This window comes from Umbelopsis ramanniana (genome assembly GCF_025399195.1).
Source record: "Umbelopsis ramanniana AG unplaced genomic scaffold K450scaffold_11, whole genome shotgun sequence".
Classification (NCBI taxonomy): domain Eukaryota; kingdom Fungi; phylum Mucoromycota; class Umbelopsidomycetes; order Umbelopsidales; family Umbelopsidaceae; genus Umbelopsis; species Umbelopsis ramanniana.
The window spans coordinates 197,314-213,378 of NW_026252097.1; the positions used below are offsets into that span (position 1 = coordinate 197,314).

Consider the following 16,065-nt stretch of genomic DNA (forward strand, 5'->3'; position numbering starts at 1 on the left):
AATGTAGTTCATCCATTTGCATGGTGGAACGCGTGCCTGTCATATATACAGAGTACTGTAAATGAAATTTCTCCCTATATAAAAGACTCGCCCACATTCTCCGCCAACCCAACTTTTTTCTCTTTTTTCATCACACAAAAACTTTACAAACATGGCACCCAAAGCTGAAAAGAAGCCCACTGGAGGAAAGGCTCCCGCTAAGAGCGTCGAGAAGAAGGCCAAGTCTGCCGACGGTAAGAAGCGCAAGGCTTCCCGTAAGGAAACCTACTCTTCCTACATCTACAAGGTCTTGAAGCAGGTCCACCCCGATACTGGTATCTCCAACAAGGCCATGTCCATCCTTAACTCTTTCGTTAACGATATCTTCGAGCGTATTGCTGGTGAAGCTTCCAAGCTCGCCGCTTACAACAAGCGCTCCACCATCTCATCCCGTGAGATTCAGACTGCTGTCCGTCTCATTCTCCCTGGTGAATTGGCCAAGCACGCCGTCTCTGAAGGTACCAAGGCCGTCACCAAGTACACCAGCTCCAAATAAAGGAACAATGCTCAGCTAAGAGGAGATAGGATTCAGATAACGAAAACTGTAGGCATTTTGGCAACAAAATTACACATAATGACAATATTTCCAACATCTCGCGACACACTTCCTCAATCATCTCTTTTTCAATCACAACATTGTCGTTGACTGGTATACACCGTACTGGGTTATCGACTCTTAGCATCGCACGCTTTATTTATCCCTTCAACTCGTTTCATCTGTACAGACTCTCCCCTTTTTTTTTTTTACTGCTGTTTGTTTCTCTAATAACATTCCTATATCATCTGTAATGGACAATGTCATGTGCTCGTGTCTAGTGTTGGTGTAATGGTTTAAGCGATAAGCTGCGGAGCGATTGTGTCTTTAGTGCAAAGTATACTTGAGAAGCAGTCAAGTAATAGCTACATAGTGAAAGGTTCAGTCCAGCATAAACGCGATTCACGCGGTAATTGAAAAAGCCATTGGGTCATAGTACTTCTTTACAATTTTCTTCTCTTTTCCAATTATTTTACATTTTGACTGCATCTAAATACTGACTCTATGGACATTAGATAATGAAAAGACGCTAGAATTCCAACCCTGGCAAGTAGATTGCAGACATTTGGAAGTAGAACAAGCGGAGATTTTCAGGAGTACGCGGACTCCATTTGGTTACACACTTTTGTCGCCCATCGTTCATTGCTGGCTCCAGTGGATATTCCACGTACTACACTGACCAAAAGCGCGAGGTTTCGTGATTGAAGCGTGTTGTTCAATCATCAGCTATCCATCCTTCTTCCTCCTCATTTTCCGCATTGCCATTCTCTATGGCTGAAGACCCATGGAGGTTCGTTTGTTTTTCGTACATCTCCGCCAATATCTCACTTGATGTCGCGTCCTCAACGTCCTTGTCGTCGCGCTTGCGGACAAATCGTGGAAACCGCAGTGAAAGTCCGCGTGCCTCGTCTATTCGCCCTATGGCACCCTTGTGAATTGGACTCACCGTGATATCAGCGCCTATGAGGCCGTCGTCAGCGTTAATGTTTATGCCTCACGTTCATCATCATAGTATCCACCATATTACCTTTGATTTCCCACACTTCACACGCTTGGAACCATACTACAGACGTGCAAGTAAATCTGTGTTACCAGCCATAGACAAGTTTCGCCACAACACTTTCGCGTCACTTACCATCTGGTCGATGATCTGTCACGTAGTCGTGTCGTGGTCCGTTCAAAACTCGTCCATTGTCAACAGAGTAGACCTCCAGCATTTCCTTGTAGAATTTGTCACTGAACCCTATACAACAATTATCGGTTACGTGTTTGTACGATGTCTTCGTCAGTCGATGATTCCCTTACCTGATATGCATTTGCATACCGATTCAAATGTTTCGCTCTCGGGGTTATAACACGCTAGAAGTATTGGAGAATACCATCCAACTTTGCGACCATTTCCCCACCATGCTCCAATAGGCTAACAAACGATCAGGAATATGAGCTAAGCTTTGAGCAGATCATCGACACTATGTTCTTACCACAAGATCGAGTGAGTCGCTGACCCCTTCGACATAGTCTTTCTTGACTTTGAGCCAGCTCTCCATGCGTTTGTCTGTAGTAGACATTAGGATAAAGCACCATGGGTACCATTTTTCTACTCCTGCACATTACCTGGTTCATAAGTGGATAGTAATTGTGATGTTTTGGTTGCGCGTGTCTCGACTTTGTCAGTATTCGCCTTGTCGTCGTCCATCGGAGCTTTGCCATTGTTGTCCATTCCGGGATGGTCGAGCACCTTTACCATAATGCCTTCACATCCATCCTTGATACTCTTTTTGAAAAAGTCGGATACTTCGTCTTGGCACTCCTGGCTTCCAGATGCATCTATTGCCTCGACGAGTGCAAATTTGTTCTCTATAAGGTGGAAATGGTCTCGTAATAGCTGTCGCCGTACTCTGAGAGACTGTTGTAAAGTCGGTTCATTGTTCAGTAGCATTAAATCTGTAGACCCATTCTCTGTTAAAACCAATCTGCCTCATCATTGAATGATATTAAGGATATAGATACTTACCGAAGGCGAGTACGCACTGATACCGAAGAATATCATACCCGAGAGGAAATGTTCAGCATGACAGCAGTGTTTGTAGTCGTTCCATATCACATAGTACTTACGACGCTGATGGTAATGTTTTCAATCATTACATTCTTTCTGGCACGGTTGCTCAAAATTGAAAACGGCTGGATAACACCCTTGTCATCAATAGCCACTATTTCCGCATCGATGATGAATGACCTGGTGTTCTCTTTGCACATTTTGGCTAGTAATGCCGCAACGTCTGGGTATTTGTCGGTCATGTCCTGTAAATATAATTCGTCAGGAACATTGCCAGCTACGCCAACGAGTCGTGCTGAGGAACCTCACCTCTAAATGTCGACTAAATATTTTAATATGTCCTTGTTCGCCAAGATGAATTTGCGCTCGTTGGCCGTCGTACTTGTATTCGCAAGCAAAGGAACGTCCCTCTAATTTCACAAACACTTCGGATAAATCCCGAGTGATTTTTCCAAGCATAGGTCGAAGTGGAACGCCAACGGAAAGTGGACAGTGATCTTTGAACTGGGAGATGCCTTGCAACAAAGCTGGAACGATGTTGTCTAGATTAGGATGTTGTGCATAGCATTCCCTGACCACTCTCTCTGCGCGCTTCATTTTTTCCGTCAAAACCGCTTTATCGTCCCCGGCTTGTCGATGGAAATGCATTGTTACGGGGTCGTCTTCTTCAATTGAACAGAATGGTGAGTGGTCCAACACGCATGCTTTCGCCAGAGCCGTCAAGACGGTAGTGCGCACAGCTCCTATTCTTAGGTGAGATACAAATGTACGGACAAGGTATCGGACCTCTTCCCCGCGAGAGGCTAAAACGAGTTTCTTCACCAAGGCAGCTTTCGCATCAACAGTGCCTTGTCCTTTCAAACTGGCAATCGACTTGAGAGTTGAGAAGACGTTTCGTACGGTCAGCGGTTTGGGTTGAATCAAGGTTCGAACCGAGACCTTTGCAGCATAGGCAACGTCGCCCCAATCTCCATATTTCTCGTAAAGTGATTTCAGAGCCTTTCCACTTGTGCCAGCAACGGAATTGATAGCCTTGCTCAATATCAATGGGCCTATTCCAAGCTCCACGCCCATATAAGGTGGAGCAATGGCATTCGAACAAAGCCATACAGCAGGTAACAAATCGGTCGGAGTGTGAACCATGAGGACGCGCAGCATATTGCAGAGGACATTAGTGATCATAATTCTGGCGTTGGTATCGGCGATGATACAAAAAGCTTCTGTAATGAATGAGTAAGGAGCAACAGGTCCATCTGGTGTCATCCAAGAGTTGACAGGATATGCGTGTGCGTCAAATTCCAGAGGGTCCGTGGTCAATGGCTGCTTTAAAGCTTCATTGTCTTCCTTAATTTCATCTTTCGTTTGCAATAGGAATGAATTAGTCGACGCTGTTGTCTTTGGTTCATTGATAATATCAGTACTATATGGCTCTTCCGATTTGACAATTGAAGCGGTATCTTCAGGTGGGGTGGTGATTGGGCTGTCATGGCTTGGTTGTTCTTTCGCTGGGCTGCTTGTCGACGCTAACATAGACCGATTGTTCGTAAGGAACAATGGTTCTTCATCCGTTGGTGGGAGCTCCCAGAGCGCTGCTTCGTCTGCTGCATTGCCGCGATTGCCAAGAGGACTCGAAGGTCGAGCCAATTGCGGATCGCCGAATGCTTCTTGTTCTAACTTATGCTGCTTCTTTCGCTGGGATTCAAAGAAAAATTCTAAGCCCTTTTGAGGGGTTGCTGGTGTAGACTTCTTCCTAGGAGACGGTGTAGCAGTGGGATTGGGTTTACGCTTCTGACCTTTTGGCATGCAGTTTGTAATTCCTCGAAGAGAGCAGACTTCTCGATTTGGAATGTGCCAGGCCGTTGCTTTTAAATTTGTGACGTTTTATCTGCGGTCGATCGCTTGCTTCACAGTTAAATCGATGATAGAGCAATTACATTATGGGTCCAAAGATATTCTTATGAATCACCGTAAACGAACAACCAAAAGTCCAACAACTACATGGCCAGCTTCCGAAATCATACCACCCCCCGATATTTTCCCAAGCAATGATGTTATATCGACGTTTAACAATGAAACAAATCTGTGTGTTACTTTTTTTATTGGCGGCTACTTTGAATATCATCGTGCTACATTTACTCCTTGAGCTTCTTGCTACCGCGCAACAAACCGGTTCTATAAAAAGGGAATTCGGGGGATCAGTCCATTGACTCACAATACACGTAACAATAACAAATGATACTAACCTTCTGGCGGCAATCAAACCAACCTTCTGACCAGCGGAGGCATCACGGGGAATGGTAGAAGCCTTACCAATATGCTGGTGGTTACCACCACCGTGAGGATGGTCAACGGGGTTCATGGCAACACCACGAGTTCTGGGCCAGCTGTTACGCTTAGCCTTGTACTTGTGGAAAGCACGACCAGCCTTGAGCAAAGGCTTGTCAATACGACCACCACCAGCGACGATACCGATGGCAGCACGGGCACCGGAGGAAACAACCTTCTTGGAACCAGAGGGAAGCTTGATACGGGTCTTACCGTCGTCACCGTGACCGATGACGGTGGCATAGTTACCAGAGGTACGGGCAAGAGCACCACGGTCACCATCTCTCTCCTCAACGTTGCAGATGATGGTACCTTCGGGCATAGAACCGACGGGAAGGACGTTGCCAACGGAGAGGGAAGCCTTCTTTCCGCAGTAGATGAATTGACCGGTGTACATACCTTCAGTGGCGATGAAGATTTGGGTACGGAGACGGTACTTGTATTGGTCGCGGAAAACAACCTTGGCGAGGGGAGCACCACGACCGGGATCGTGGATGATTTCCTTGACAATACCGCGAACATAGCCGTTGCGCTCAGCATAGTCGAGCGATCTCAACTTGGCAGCACCCTTACGGTGAGTGGTGTGCGACTTGAAGATTCCTCCAGACTTTCTCTGAGCACGAATAACGCGACCCATTTTTTATCAAGCTGTCAAGTAGAGAGGTGGTAAGGATGGGTTAGTAAGATTGAAAATGGCAAAATGAGAAAGTCTGGGGCAGGCAGTAGAAGTCGGTGGTTGGGTGGAAAAAAATAATTGCAGTCGTCGGATCGTCTCCAGGGCTTATTAGTTAATGTGCAGTTGTTTGCATTTCATCAGAGCCCGAAAGGCAGAGCTGAAGGTGATTGGGCATGGTGAAAGTGTGGGTGGGCTTATTAGGTTAAATGGTGGGCATGTTGCGTTAGATGTGATTGTGGTTCAAATGTCGACATTGGCGAGGCGCAATGATGTCTAAAAAGTTGATAGGTCGCTATTTTGAAGCATCATCCATCCATCCGTTCATTCATCGATGGCGATATCGACTCTAGGCAATTTTAGCAATGGATGGTATATAGGGTTACTTACAGATAACGGAAAAGAAAGCTCAACGATTTGCAAGCTGGCACCGATTTTGTGTGGAACGGCCCTCCAACTCAAAGTGGGATCCACCACTGGCCCATTCTGAAAGCAGTCACATTTGACAATCAAACCTTGCAACAGACGGCCTGACATTAGTAGCCAAACGTTAATCATCTCTCCTTGAGAGCTGTATATCGTTACATGGATGACGGTACCATTCAATAAAGTGAAATTAAACAAATTGAATTCAGGGATGTTTGGTTGAGTCGGTTAGTTCCATGCCATTGGAGTTATCAAAGTTTATCATACCTCAACCTGGAAGGAAGGGACACCCTTCCGTTTTATTTGCGTGCGAGTGATGATCGGTATGGGAAAGTTATCGTTTTTTTTTAGTTTTTTTTTTGTATACAAAACAAAGATATTCTGAGCACAAGCGCTCTATGTATTCGCAAATTTTTCAATGTAAAGACACTTGGTTCAACCTAAAAAACTAAGGTGCTGCAATTTTGTTTCCTACCATGCCATGAATGTTTTGATTGAACTGCCCGAGGATTTATTAAAAAAAAAGTCAAGACAGTGACTACGGATTCGACGGAAAGTTCTGCTCAGGAGTCAAGCTGCTGCCTTTTCAGGAGCCTAAAGCACTTCTTCGGTGATCATTTCCATCATTATTGGTGCGCCCTTGAAGAATCAGGGATGCTCGGCCGTCCCTGAAGTCGAGGCTGCGTCTTATAAGTAGCACTTTTTACATCATTTTTTTCAACTCATCAACTATCATTCACTCACTCAATATACCCAGCAATGACCTCATTCATTTTCGTTTACTTCCTGTTGGCTTACTTACTCATCATTTCCCGAGTAACAGCTTTCCCTTTAGCGGAAACGCAAATACCGTCCGTCCAAGACGAAATAACCATTACGTTCAAGAACAGTGCTAATTCACAGAACTCAGACTTCGAAAAGCTTATGAATGGAATCGTATCATCTGCCACCGACCAAAAGGAGTTTGCTGTTCGACCCTCTGAAGTTCCAAGAAGAATTTTTGAGAGTCAATCAATGCATCGAGGAAATAAGAATGTCAAGGTGTCTCTGTTTCAAGAAAACTGGCGCTACGAAGACTACATGCATGATTGGTACGACGATGAAGATGTAGATGAGAGAGAATATTACTCAGAAACATAATGTTCTTTGCCATGTATAATTGTAATTTTCATGTAGTCCGCATTATTCAAAGGCGGATGGAGACCGCTTAATAACTTGTACCAATATAAAAATAAATATTTCGTTCCATTATCTGAAAAAAAAAGTCAACAATGCTTGGCACTCTGTGTTCTTTATACCAAGTAAGGGTAAATTGTGGGCAAAAGCAAATTTATATGGTGATGAGTTGCAAGCAAGTCGTATGCTCTGTCCAGAGTGGCACCGAAGATCACAATGGTAAACAGATCATCATCTCCGTTGGCGTTATTGTTAGCATTTTTATGGAAAGCCCTTCACTGAAAATCAAAAAGTGGCCGATGGAAACTAATACTACATTTTTTTGGGGTGATCAATAGGAAGTTGATCAATCGAAGACATAAGCATCACCTTGTTTGGCATGGAGACTTCCAATTTTTTTCTACTCTGCCTCATGGTATGATATACATTTGGTACGTATTTTGGAAAAATCAATGACGATACGGAACACTCAGAGTGAGCCATATGTCAGGCTGAAAACGAAAGGTGAACCGCAGTACAACAGCTCTTCGCATTGTGAATGTCCGTTTCATTTCTTCCTGCAGCTAGCCAATAAATGGAACGAGTCTTGAGGAGATTAGTAATGACGAGTTGACGAGGATGTTGAGGTTGCCTCACGTCAGAGAGGAAGCGTCATTTGTGTAGTAGCGACATATGAACGATCATACACAGATGACACCATTGATTATGACAGGTGGCATTATTAATTAAACACTCTGAAACAGCAGTTTTGTTTTGCAAATCAATAATACTGTGGCAAGGAAAAAGCTTTTGTGTTCCGTTCCCGCACGGTATAACTGCTCTGCTCTCAGTCTTATCTTGCCTATACGTTCCGGTAAGGCTTGAAACTCAGAACAAGGGTATAATGAAAATGTTTGACTTATTCAAAGCAAAATCCCAATATGATTCAAAACATACGTAATGAAAGTCATCGAACTACCACGACAACGTGATATGATGCTTGGTTGTGTTTGATATGATGACAAGGCACCCCAGAGTGCTTCTGCCATCGTAAATGCGGTCTTCCGAGCGGGCGGGCTGCGGGCAAATTGTGAGCTCAGATGACAGTCACATCTGGTCAGGATTTAGCTGCGATGACAGCCAACTCGAGCTCAACAAGTTGTTTTTAATCATGTCATCAACTGCTGGTCAAGTACGTTCAATGCCCTCAGTAGATTCACTACTCACGTCTTGTAGCATGCATCCTAATGTCTTGATTGCACGTTCCAGGTTATCAAGTGTAAAGCTGCCGTCGCCTGGGAGGCTGGCAAGCCTTTGTGTATGTATATTTACACACACGCTATACTCGTTCACCTCGTATATCTAATCCTTTTCCATTCGTGTTTGCGAACAGCTATCGAAGAAATTGAGGTTGCTCCCCCGAAGGCTCATGAAGTCCGTATTCAGATCCTGTACACCGGCGTGTAAGTGCTATGATGATCGACGGATAATGCATTAACGTGCATGACAAGGGTATTAACATTGACTTAAAAACCGCGCCAGCTGCCACACCGACGCCTACACTTTGTCAGGAAGAGGTATGCTTCATTGGTGTTTATGTGTTTGTTAAGGCATGTTCTGACCATGTTCGATTTTTAAAAATCATGCAACAGATCCCGAAGGCGCTTTCCCCACCGTCTTTGGTCACGAAGGTGGTGGTATTGTTGAATCCGTTGGTGAAGGTGTCACTGATGTTGCGGTTGGTGATCACGTTATCCCTCTTTATACTGCTGAGTGTAAGCAGTGCAAGTTCTGCACCAGTGGAAAGACCAACCTTTGCGGTGCTGTTCGCGCTACCCAGGTAAAAACGCCGTCATCATTGAGTATGCATGCGGAATAGCTGGACTGACAAGCTACGTTGGTGGCATTTAGGGTCAAGGATTGATGCCTGACAAGACGTCTCGTTTCACCTGCAAGGGAAAGCAACTCTTCCATTATATGGGCTGCTCCACTTTCTCCCAATACACTGGTAATGACCCAATCTCGATGCATGGAAAGTCTCTCAGCTAACGATTTATGGTTACTAAATATCTTTTTCCTGCAAATCTTAAAAAGTCGTCGCTGATGTCTCTGTCGTTAAGGTCGATGATGAAGCTGACTTGCAAAAGGTTTGCTTGCTTGGTTGCGGTGTCACTACTGGTTTCGGAGCTGCCACTCGTACCGCCAAGGTCACTCAAGGCTCATCGGTCCGTACTCACTCTTTCAGTCATAAAGGGTATATGTTATCTAACGGTTGTTCCCATGCAGGTTGCTATCTTTGGTTTGGGTTGCGTTGGTTTGAGTGTTGCTCAAGGTGCTGCCTACAACAAGGCCAGGTAAGTTGTTTTTCAATGCCTATTTCTACGTATTCTTGGCTGAGAGATGTATCTAATGTTGAATCATCAAATTAGCCGTATCATTGGTGTGGATGTCAACCCTAGCAAGGAGAAGATCGGCCGCGAATTCGGTATCACCGAGTTCGTTAACCCCAATGACTACAAGGACCAGCCTATTCAGCAAGTCTTGATTGACTTGACTGATGGCGGTCTGGACTATACCTTTGACTGCACAGGTAACACCAAAGTCATGCGCGCTGCATTGGAAGCTTGCCATAAGGGATGGGGTGAATCCATCATCATTGGCGTAGCTGCTGCAGGTGAGGAGATTTCTACTCGTCCATTCCAATTGGTCACTGGTCGTGTCTGGAAGGGCTCAGCTTTTGGTGGCATCAAGGGAAGAACCGAGATGCCTGGATTGGTCAAGGAATACCAAGAAGGAAGGCTCAAGGTCGACGAATTTGTCACTCATACTTTTGGACTTGACGAGATCAACAAGGCATTTGACATAATGCACTCTGGAGACTGGTAAGTAGTAACGAGAGGCTAGGCCTGCTTATCTGTGATCGAGCACGAAACTTACTTGATGGCTCGTATGATTTAAACTTTCTCTTCACTTAGTATTCGCGCCGTTATCACTATGCAATAAGGAATAACTTTATTATCTTTCTTTGAATGATTTTGGTTACAACGGATATGTACGAAGAAATTATGGCAGTTTTGTAACAATGTGCATGTAGAATAAAAAGAATGGGGAGCCAGGAGGAGAATAATATTGAAAAAGAATGAAAGGTGCTTTGGTTGGCTTTCAGGTGGAGCCATGGTCATAGTTAGAAGGAGTGAGAGATGTTGATTTTTTTTTTTTTTTTTACGATGCTGTGACCAGTTTCGATTGCAGTCGAGTGTCCACTGTTTTCCATTCCTTGTGCAGATGCTTTTTGCCAGAGTGTAATTTCCAGCGGCCTAGCATCATTTTTACCGTATCCACAATCGACACCGGCATAAAGAAATTTGTGGAGTTGATTCCTGGAGTTTTTCGATTACCGTCCACTACGCGCCATCTACCCAATTCGGCCATCTGATGACGAACTCCGGTAACTTGGCTTTCCAGCATAACTTCGTACAACACAATGTCGAATGGCACCCTTTGCAGTACTAGATCATCAACGGCGACGGTTTCCGTTGCGATTTGCTGGAGATGACGAAGTTTATGATCGTTTAAGGGATGATTACGATCGTAAGCTAGCTGTAATCGATTCATAGGACGCAGCTCGACCCTAACGCGGTGTTTGTCGTACATCAGCCGATTAAGCCTACGAACCAATTCATTATAGCTATCACTTGACTTCAAGCCAATTACTAGAGCCTTTTCCGGCTTGTCCACCACTCCTAAGCCTTGAAACATAGGACATTGCATTTGAGGAGCCAAGTCTCGAATGGTGTCTTCCACACCATCTCGAAGGTCCTGCACTGCGCTCCAGCGATTTTCCCAGTCGTCGCTGCGATTCAACACGATACTGTCGATGATACTGATATGTGGAGCATAATTTTGCGCTTGATTAGGCCCAAGCTCGCGGAACACCTTGTCGTTGAAATTCTCGATGCTGCAGTAGAAGTTCGACTTTTTGCTCGGCTCCAGAAACAACGCGAATCGTCTTTGCGAGTCTCTCAAGGCATACGGTAAGGGTGTGGAGGCATTAAATTGGGGAACGCTGAGATCAAAATTGGTATTGAAATCAAGGTTCGTGGAAGATTCTTGTGCAGCAGAAGCAGGCAATTGGAAAGAATTCAGGGTACTGATGCTTCCCAAGGAATTTCGACTGCTGGCTGGAGGAGCCTTGATGGCTTGAAAAGTAGCACGAGGAGAATCAAAGGTGGAACCCATTGAAGCCTTTAAAAAAACGTAAACAATTGGGTGAAATAAAAAGAAGAGAAGGAAAAAAAAATAATGAGGTGACCTTGGTTAAACAAAAAAAAAAAAAGAGGTGACAATGCAAATGGGTATTTTTAAAACTTTTGGTTTTATATTTATATATTCTCAATCACAATATCTATGCAATCTACTCAAGGTTCGGTTAGGCGGGCGTGGTTAAAAAGCTCTTTCAATCGATGAGCCATCGTTCACATGGCCAAAATGTTTCCAAAAAACTTTTCGGCATCTTTGGTTGCAAGCCCAATATTAAATTCTTTGGTGGCTCATCCCATTACTCCTTATCTCGAGCTCGCAGACATTCTATACATCTTCTTGGTGGCGTTCTCTGTTAGGGCCCATAAAGCTGGGATCTCTTACAAGGTTTGTCCTGATAACGAAGGAGATTGAACTTCTTGGGAAAAAAATTAAACATGCAATATATCTTAGAGCAACTTGAGCTCAAATGCCATGGGAAAACAACTCTCCTGTCGTGTTCACATGGGGTAGAAGAATGCTGATATGAAGCTAGTGCCTTAGTTAAGAAATGCAGTGCTCTTTTACAGCCTCTCCTGTTTCCATTACCACCCAATCTATGTTCGATATTACCGAGACTCTCCCTTAAATCCAATAAGGTTGTTCTATGCTAATGATCCATTGACTTCTCCGTGTTATATAAACAAACGCATCACGTTCAGAAGCAGACATCTTGGTATTAGTGACGTATTCTATTAAACAATACTGCTTATCCTTATTAGTGCTCTAATCGTCATACGCTTTTAGCAAGCTTTATAATTTTCGGTCCACCAGGCTCAGCTAGATTGGTTCTAATCGTAAATGACAAGGTTCATCGTTAAATGTACACACATTACAAACCTGTTTTCCCCTGTTGGTGTCAAATGCTAACAAATGGTGAGGGCAGGTGCCTGTTCATTGAAAAGAGTGGGGGGCATGTCTTGTTTCAGCGAACTTCACAGCAGTCCTGTTGGTGGTTTTTATTTCCGTCGCTTCCATTGGCTACTGTCGTTTTTGCTATTGAAATTTATCGCGGCAGGTGCCGCTGCTGCCTTATGATTTTTCAATTTATTGCTGTATCTTGTTACTTAGTTTTAATAGTAGTAGCATTCTTTCCTGAGCTTGATTATATCGAATATTTTGTAGTGGATGAAAAGCTGTTTATGCCAGGCAAGCCCTGAGATCTTTTGTGCTGTTCTTATGATCTACCCAAAAACCTCGAAACTTACTATCTCAATTTTCATTCCATGTTGTCTTGTGAAATGTAGCTGATTTTACTTACTTGGCAGAAGGGAATTGGTTTTTTCATTATGACGGACGGATTTTTCACTTCCACCGGGAATTGATGATCACCCTATTTCGACAGCTAGACTATAAAGAATTACTAAATTTCAGCTACACGCTTGCCGACATATACTACATCATATTAATTTTAAAAGAGTGATATAATAGTTGAAAGTGATAAGACTAACTTGATACGCTCGTCAGCCGAACTGAAGTTATGCACAAAGTTTACATAGTTGAACATCTTTTTACCCTCCAAGTTCTCATCTATTTTCAAGGTGCACAGATGGAGTATATGGGTATTCGTATCAAGTAATGGACAAAGATGGGTAATTTTTTTTATTTTATTCCTCTACATGTTGTTACAGAATGAGTCTGGATTCGCTAGGGTCACGCGTCTATAGCAGAATTGCCGGAGATGTGTATCTTGACATTTATGCCAGATAGTTAAAAGTAGTCGTAGAAGAGGTAAACACAGAGAAATTACCAAGGTCTTGTAGTAGAGGGGAGTCAAGTACGTTAAAAGCAAAATCCTCCTCTGGGAGAGAATTAGAAAAACAGAGAGAGTCATGGAAGAGTGAGGAGTAAAATTCATGTCTTCCAATGCCTCCATTTCCGCGGTTGCAACTTCTTCCAGTGAACCCTCTGTTAACGCACCAAATGAATAAAGAGTGAACTTGTTTGGCGTGCCAGTTCTTTAAGCAGCTCTCTCGATCGGTTTAGGAGCACGAGAGGTGGATCTAGGGCCAACTGTTTCAAATCCAGTTATAGTTCTCAAATCTCTGTACATTTGGTTCACCAAGCGTGAGAAAGCCGTCGACAGAGTTTTGTGTTCCTTTTCCTGGTTTCGATACGCTTTGTAGTTTGCAAAGAGAGCACCATATAACTTGATGATCGGCTGAGTTTGAGACTGAAAGTAAGTTGTTCCGTCAGTTTCTAGAAAGTCGATCACCGAGACCACAAGCTGTCTGTGATTGATAACAATTGGTACCGGCAGACGCAGTATGTGGTGGATGAAGACATTGTTATCCGGAAACGTTTTCAGTGGAATCTGCCCTTGGACAAAATGACAGCCCTCTATGAAACGTGTCCGACCGCAGAGGCATCCGGAGGGAAAATAAGATACTCCTGTTTCTTGTATATGTTCTTGCCGGCAAATGGAAGTTACATAAGGAACAAGTTGACAAAAATTGATTTCCCCTGATGGTGTGGCTTTGCTGGTCGTAGTATTCGCGCCTGGACCTAGCGACTTGAACATCTTCAGGTTCATCAGGCAGAGGATGAAAGTGTCCTTCGGCAATGCATTTATCCTTGAAACCGACGTGCAAAATTCGCGCATACTGACCGATGGCTCGTCAAACAACTTGGACTTGCTCAGCAGCACTACAGGTAAGGTACCGGTCCATGCTGCTTTGTAAGATGTAGGGATTAATGCTACCTTGAGGCATAGCTGCCGTATCTTGGCACAAAGTGGATGAAAATCCCACCAAAACTGTAGCATTTCAACTTCAAGGTTGGTAAAACCAAAGTCAACCTGCTCAACAGTCCGTCCATCACGTCCCGATAGGAGTTTTTCCTCAAGGGTGCAAATAGCTTTGCTAGCTAATGTGTACAGCTCAATGCCGAACATTCTGTCTTGGAGCCTGAAGTGTCTGTAGTGGCTAGAATCGGGCACCCAGAGCATGGCAATGAAGCGACCATAATTCAAGCGCGAGAAATTGAGCCGTCCGCATCGGTCACGAATGAAGTTGTTACGGAGGCTACCATCAACAAGTCGTGTCGGTCTAGCACCGAGCACGAGAGCAATTGGTTTGGAGTGTTCCCTCATAGATTGCATCAAGTTTCGATCTGCGTTATTGACTTTTTCTTGATCAAAATGAGGATACCAGTCGTCAATATCTTGACATACATCATCAGGATCAATGAGGTCCACGGTAAACTTGACCCTTAGTTAGGTATGTTAAACTGGGAAGTTCTTCCGATAGTTTCACTTGTTTCTTATAGGCACTGACTCAACAGTGGCATTTGTATTTACACTTCGGTAGATGTAGTTTCCATACGGGGACTTATTCAAGACAGCCATTCCAAGAAATAATGTGAACCAAGCCATTAGGGTGCATTCTAGGGCATCACGATGGTACTGGGACAAATTATGGGCAACACACAAATGAAGTGTAGGAACTCCAAAAGCCGAGATATAAGGTTGCAAAGCATTTTCCTTTGCCCGTGGATTGGCAGTTTGTCCAATGTACACCCTTGCGCCTTCGGAAAGTTCCATAGTCAATGGGTTTGCAGTAGCGACGAGATCATTGCACTATAACTTGATGTAGACTAAGTTTACGCAGTTCATTATGTCAAACCGATGGCTAGCATCTGACAGGAAGTGAAGATGAACAACGTTTGACGTATCCATATTTAGATGCCTGCTCAGCAGTTAAAATCCATGACTGATAAAGGTGGAGTTCATAGCAATCAGTTTGCATAAACTTGAAGATGGTTTGAATGTTATGGGGAAAAGCTAACTTGCAAAAAGGCGGACTTTGATGCTTTATAGATATGGTTGTGCATCAGCTAAGAGCGGCAAACCATCAGTCCAGAGACAAAAAAGGGACCGTTCGAAGCTGAGAAGGGATGAAGTCAAATGAAGATGAGTTAAACAAGGAAAGTCGACCGAGTCAACTCGTTTGAAAGGAATTTATGCAAGTAAACTACTATGCACGAGGTCAGCGTTATTACACTAATAAAAGCAGTCGGCCAAATGACCTGACGAGAACACCGAGGCGCACTGTTTATCGAAAGATATAAGGAATTAAGTGGCAAGGTGTAACCATGCAAGGTAAGACTTGTGAAATATGGCATATGGCTTGACTACAACGACCTCTTTTTAAACTTCTGTGTAATGGCGCCATTCCGACGTTTTTTTTTTTTTAAACAAGAAATTCAGCATACCCCGCCTCTGAAGGAGTTCTTCTCTTGAGCGCAATCACAGAAGAATGAAATGCTTCATAAACCAGTAGCAGAGTAATTACGAGCCTCATTTGTTCACAAAGCTTTTGAGAAAGATATGTAAAAAAACGAAAAAGTTTCCTTGTTCAAACGACAAATCTCTGTAGCTTCTTCCCAAAAAAAAAACGATAATTCTTGGCCACGCTTGATGTGTAACTTTGTTTGACACCGCGTAAACTAAAAACCCACATCGCTTGTGATGTAGATTGCTCGACTGCCGATGAGAAAAGCATCGCATATAATGAACGTCGACAGTAATATCAGTTAACAGCCCACATTAACACACCG

General features: G+C 43.8%; 8 protein-coding genes across 8 annotated transcripts; 5 read left to right on the forward strand and 3 right to left on the reverse strand.

Annotated features, from left to right (window-relative positions):
- Positions 1-5: 5 nt before the first annotated feature.
- K450DRAFT_229050 (uncharacterized protein) lies at positions 6-1,007 on the forward strand. The gene has a single exon (XM_051587026.1). The coding sequence runs from the start codon at positions 152-154 to the stop codon at positions 533-535; it is 384 nt and encodes a 127-aa protein (XP_051447114.1). The 5' UTR covers positions 6-151; the 3' UTR covers positions 536-1,007.
- Position 1,008: 1 nt separating this feature from the next.
- K450DRAFT_229053 (uncharacterized protein) lies at positions 1,009-4,574 on the reverse strand. Its single transcript, XM_051587027.1, has 9 exons — positions 2,940-4,574; positions 2,690-2,875; positions 2,589-2,604; positions 2,189-2,518; positions 2,056-2,129; positions 1,880-1,994; positions 1,710-1,817; positions 1,602-1,637; positions 1,009-1,534 (listed from the first exon to the last, which is right to left on the reverse strand). Exons 1-9 carry the CDS (start codon positions 4,431-4,433, stop codon positions 1,290-1,292), a joined length of 2,604 nt encoding a protein of 867 aa, XP_051447115.1. The 5' UTR covers positions 4,434-4,574; the 3' UTR covers positions 1,009-1,289.
- A 101-nt stretch (positions 4,575-4,675) lies between these two features.
- K450DRAFT_206629 (uncharacterized protein) lies at positions 4,676-5,788 on the reverse strand. The gene is made up of 2 exons (XM_051584750.1): positions 4,874-5,788; positions 4,676-4,802 (listed from the first exon to the last, which is right to left on the reverse strand). The coding sequence occupies exons 1-2, from the start codon at positions 5,590-5,592 to the stop codon at positions 4,763-4,765; spliced, it is 759 nt and encodes a 252-aa protein (XP_051447116.1). The 5' UTR covers positions 5,593-5,788; the 3' UTR covers positions 4,676-4,762.
- Positions 5,789-6,791: 1,003 nt separating this feature from the next.
- On the forward strand, positions 6,792-7,299 carry K450DRAFT_229067 (uncharacterized protein). Its single transcript, XM_051587028.1, has one exon. It carries the CDS (start codon positions 6,814-6,816, stop codon positions 7,192-7,194), a length of 381 nt encoding a protein of 126 aa, XP_051447117.1. The 5' UTR covers positions 6,792-6,813; the 3' UTR covers positions 7,195-7,299.
- A 928-nt stretch (positions 7,300-8,227) lies between these two features.
- K450DRAFT_229073 (uncharacterized protein) lies at positions 8,228-10,322 on the forward strand. The gene is made up of 10 exons (XM_051587029.1): positions 8,228-8,401; positions 8,479-8,527; positions 8,603-8,672; positions 8,752-8,786; positions 8,862-9,049; positions 9,121-9,217; positions 9,304-9,434; positions 9,496-9,563; positions 9,639-10,091; positions 10,185-10,322. The coding sequence occupies exons 1-10, from the start codon at positions 8,264-8,266 to the stop codon at positions 10,210-10,212; spliced, it is 1,257 nt and encodes a 418-aa protein (XP_051447118.1). The 5' UTR covers positions 8,228-8,263; the 3' UTR covers positions 10,213-10,322.
- On the reverse strand, positions 10,241-11,522 carry K450DRAFT_229081 (uncharacterized protein). The gene has a single exon (XM_051587030.1). The coding sequence runs from the start codon at positions 11,446-11,448 to the stop codon at positions 10,432-10,434; it is 1,017 nt and encodes a 338-aa protein (XP_051447119.1). The 5' UTR covers positions 11,449-11,522; the 3' UTR covers positions 10,241-10,431.
- An 89-nt stretch (positions 11,523-11,611) lies between these two features.
- On the forward strand, positions 11,612-12,714 carry K450DRAFT_229089 (uncharacterized protein). Its single transcript, XM_051587031.1, has 4 exons — positions 11,612-11,856; positions 11,923-11,970; positions 12,058-12,184; positions 12,256-12,714. The coding sequence occupies exons 1-4, from the start codon at positions 11,689-11,691 to the stop codon at positions 12,327-12,329; spliced, it is 417 nt and encodes a 138-aa protein (XP_051447120.1). The 5' UTR covers positions 11,612-11,688; the 3' UTR covers positions 12,330-12,714.
- K450DRAFT_229091 (uncharacterized protein) lies at positions 12,156-13,200 on the forward strand. The gene is made up of 2 exons (XM_051587032.1): positions 12,156-12,657; positions 12,756-13,200. The coding sequence occupies exons 1-2, from the start codon at positions 12,330-12,332 to the stop codon at positions 12,929-12,931; spliced, it is 504 nt and encodes a 167-aa protein (XP_051447121.1). The 5' UTR covers positions 12,156-12,329; the 3' UTR covers positions 12,932-13,200.
- Positions 13,201-16,065: the final 2,865 nt, after the last annotated feature.

Bases quoted from the DNA above. Each gene is read 5' to 3' on its own strand.
- K450DRAFT_229050 (XM_051587026.1), top strand. From the start codon at position 152: ATGGCACCCAAAGCTGAAAAGAAGCCCACTGGAGGAAAGGCTCCCGCT.
- K450DRAFT_229053 (XM_051587027.1), bottom strand. From the start codon at position 4,433: ATGCCAAAAGGTCAGAAGCGTAAACCCAATCCCACTGCTACACCGTCT. The intron at 1,995-2,055 runs GTAAGAACATAG...ATCGTTTGTTAG, and splicing joins GCGACTCACTCGATCTTGTG to CCTATTGGAGCATGGTGGGG. The intron at 1,638-1,709 runs GTAAGTGACGCG...GCACGTCTGTAG, and splicing joins GACAGATCATCGACCAGATG to TATGGTTCCAAGCGTGTGAA.
- K450DRAFT_206629 (XM_051584750.1), bottom strand. From the start codon at position 5,592: ATGGGTCGCGTTATTCGTGCTCAGAGAAAGTCTGGAGGAATCTTCAAG. The intron at 4,803-4,873 runs GTTAGTATCATT...CCCTTTTTATAG, and splicing joins GGTTTGATTGCCGCCAGAAG to AACCGGTTTGTTGCGCGGTA.
- K450DRAFT_229067 (XM_051587028.1), top strand. From the start codon at position 6,814: ATGACCTCATTCATTTTCGTTTACTTCCTGTTGGCTTACTTACTCATC.
- K450DRAFT_229073 (XM_051587029.1), top strand. From the start codon at position 8,264: ATGCGGTCTTCCGAGCGGGCGGGCTGCGGGCAAATTGTGAGCTCAGAT. The intron at 8,402-8,478 runs GTACGTTCAATG...TGCACGTTCCAG, and splicing joins TGTCATCAACTGCTGGTCAA to GTTATCAAGTGTAAAGCTGC. The intron at 9,050-9,120 runs GTAAAAACGCCG...GGTGGCATTTAG, and splicing joins GTGCTGTTCGCGCTACCCAG to GGTCAAGGATTGATGCCTGA.
- K450DRAFT_229081 (XM_051587030.1), bottom strand. From the start codon at position 11,448: ATGGGTTCCACCTTTGATTCTCCTCGTGCTACTTTTCAAGCCATCAAG.
- K450DRAFT_229089 (XM_051587031.1), top strand. From the start codon at position 11,689: ATGGCCAAAATGTTTCCAAAAAACTTTTCGGCATCTTTGGTTGCAAGC. The intron at 11,857-11,922 runs GTTTGTCCTGAT...AATATATCTTAG, and splicing joins AAGCTGGGATCTCTTACAAG to AGCAACTTGAGCTCAAATGC. The intron at 12,185-12,255 runs GTATTAGTGACG...ATACGCTTTTAG, and splicing joins GTTCAGAAGCAGACATCTTG to CAAGCTTTATAATTTTCGGT.
- K450DRAFT_229091 (XM_051587032.1), top strand. From the start codon at position 12,330: ATGTACACACATTACAAACCTGTTTTCCCCTGTTGGTGTCAAATGCTA. The intron at 12,658-12,755 runs GCAAGCCCTGAG...TGTGAAATGTAG, and splicing joins TGAAAAGCTGTTTATGCCAG to CTGATTTTACTTACTTGGCA.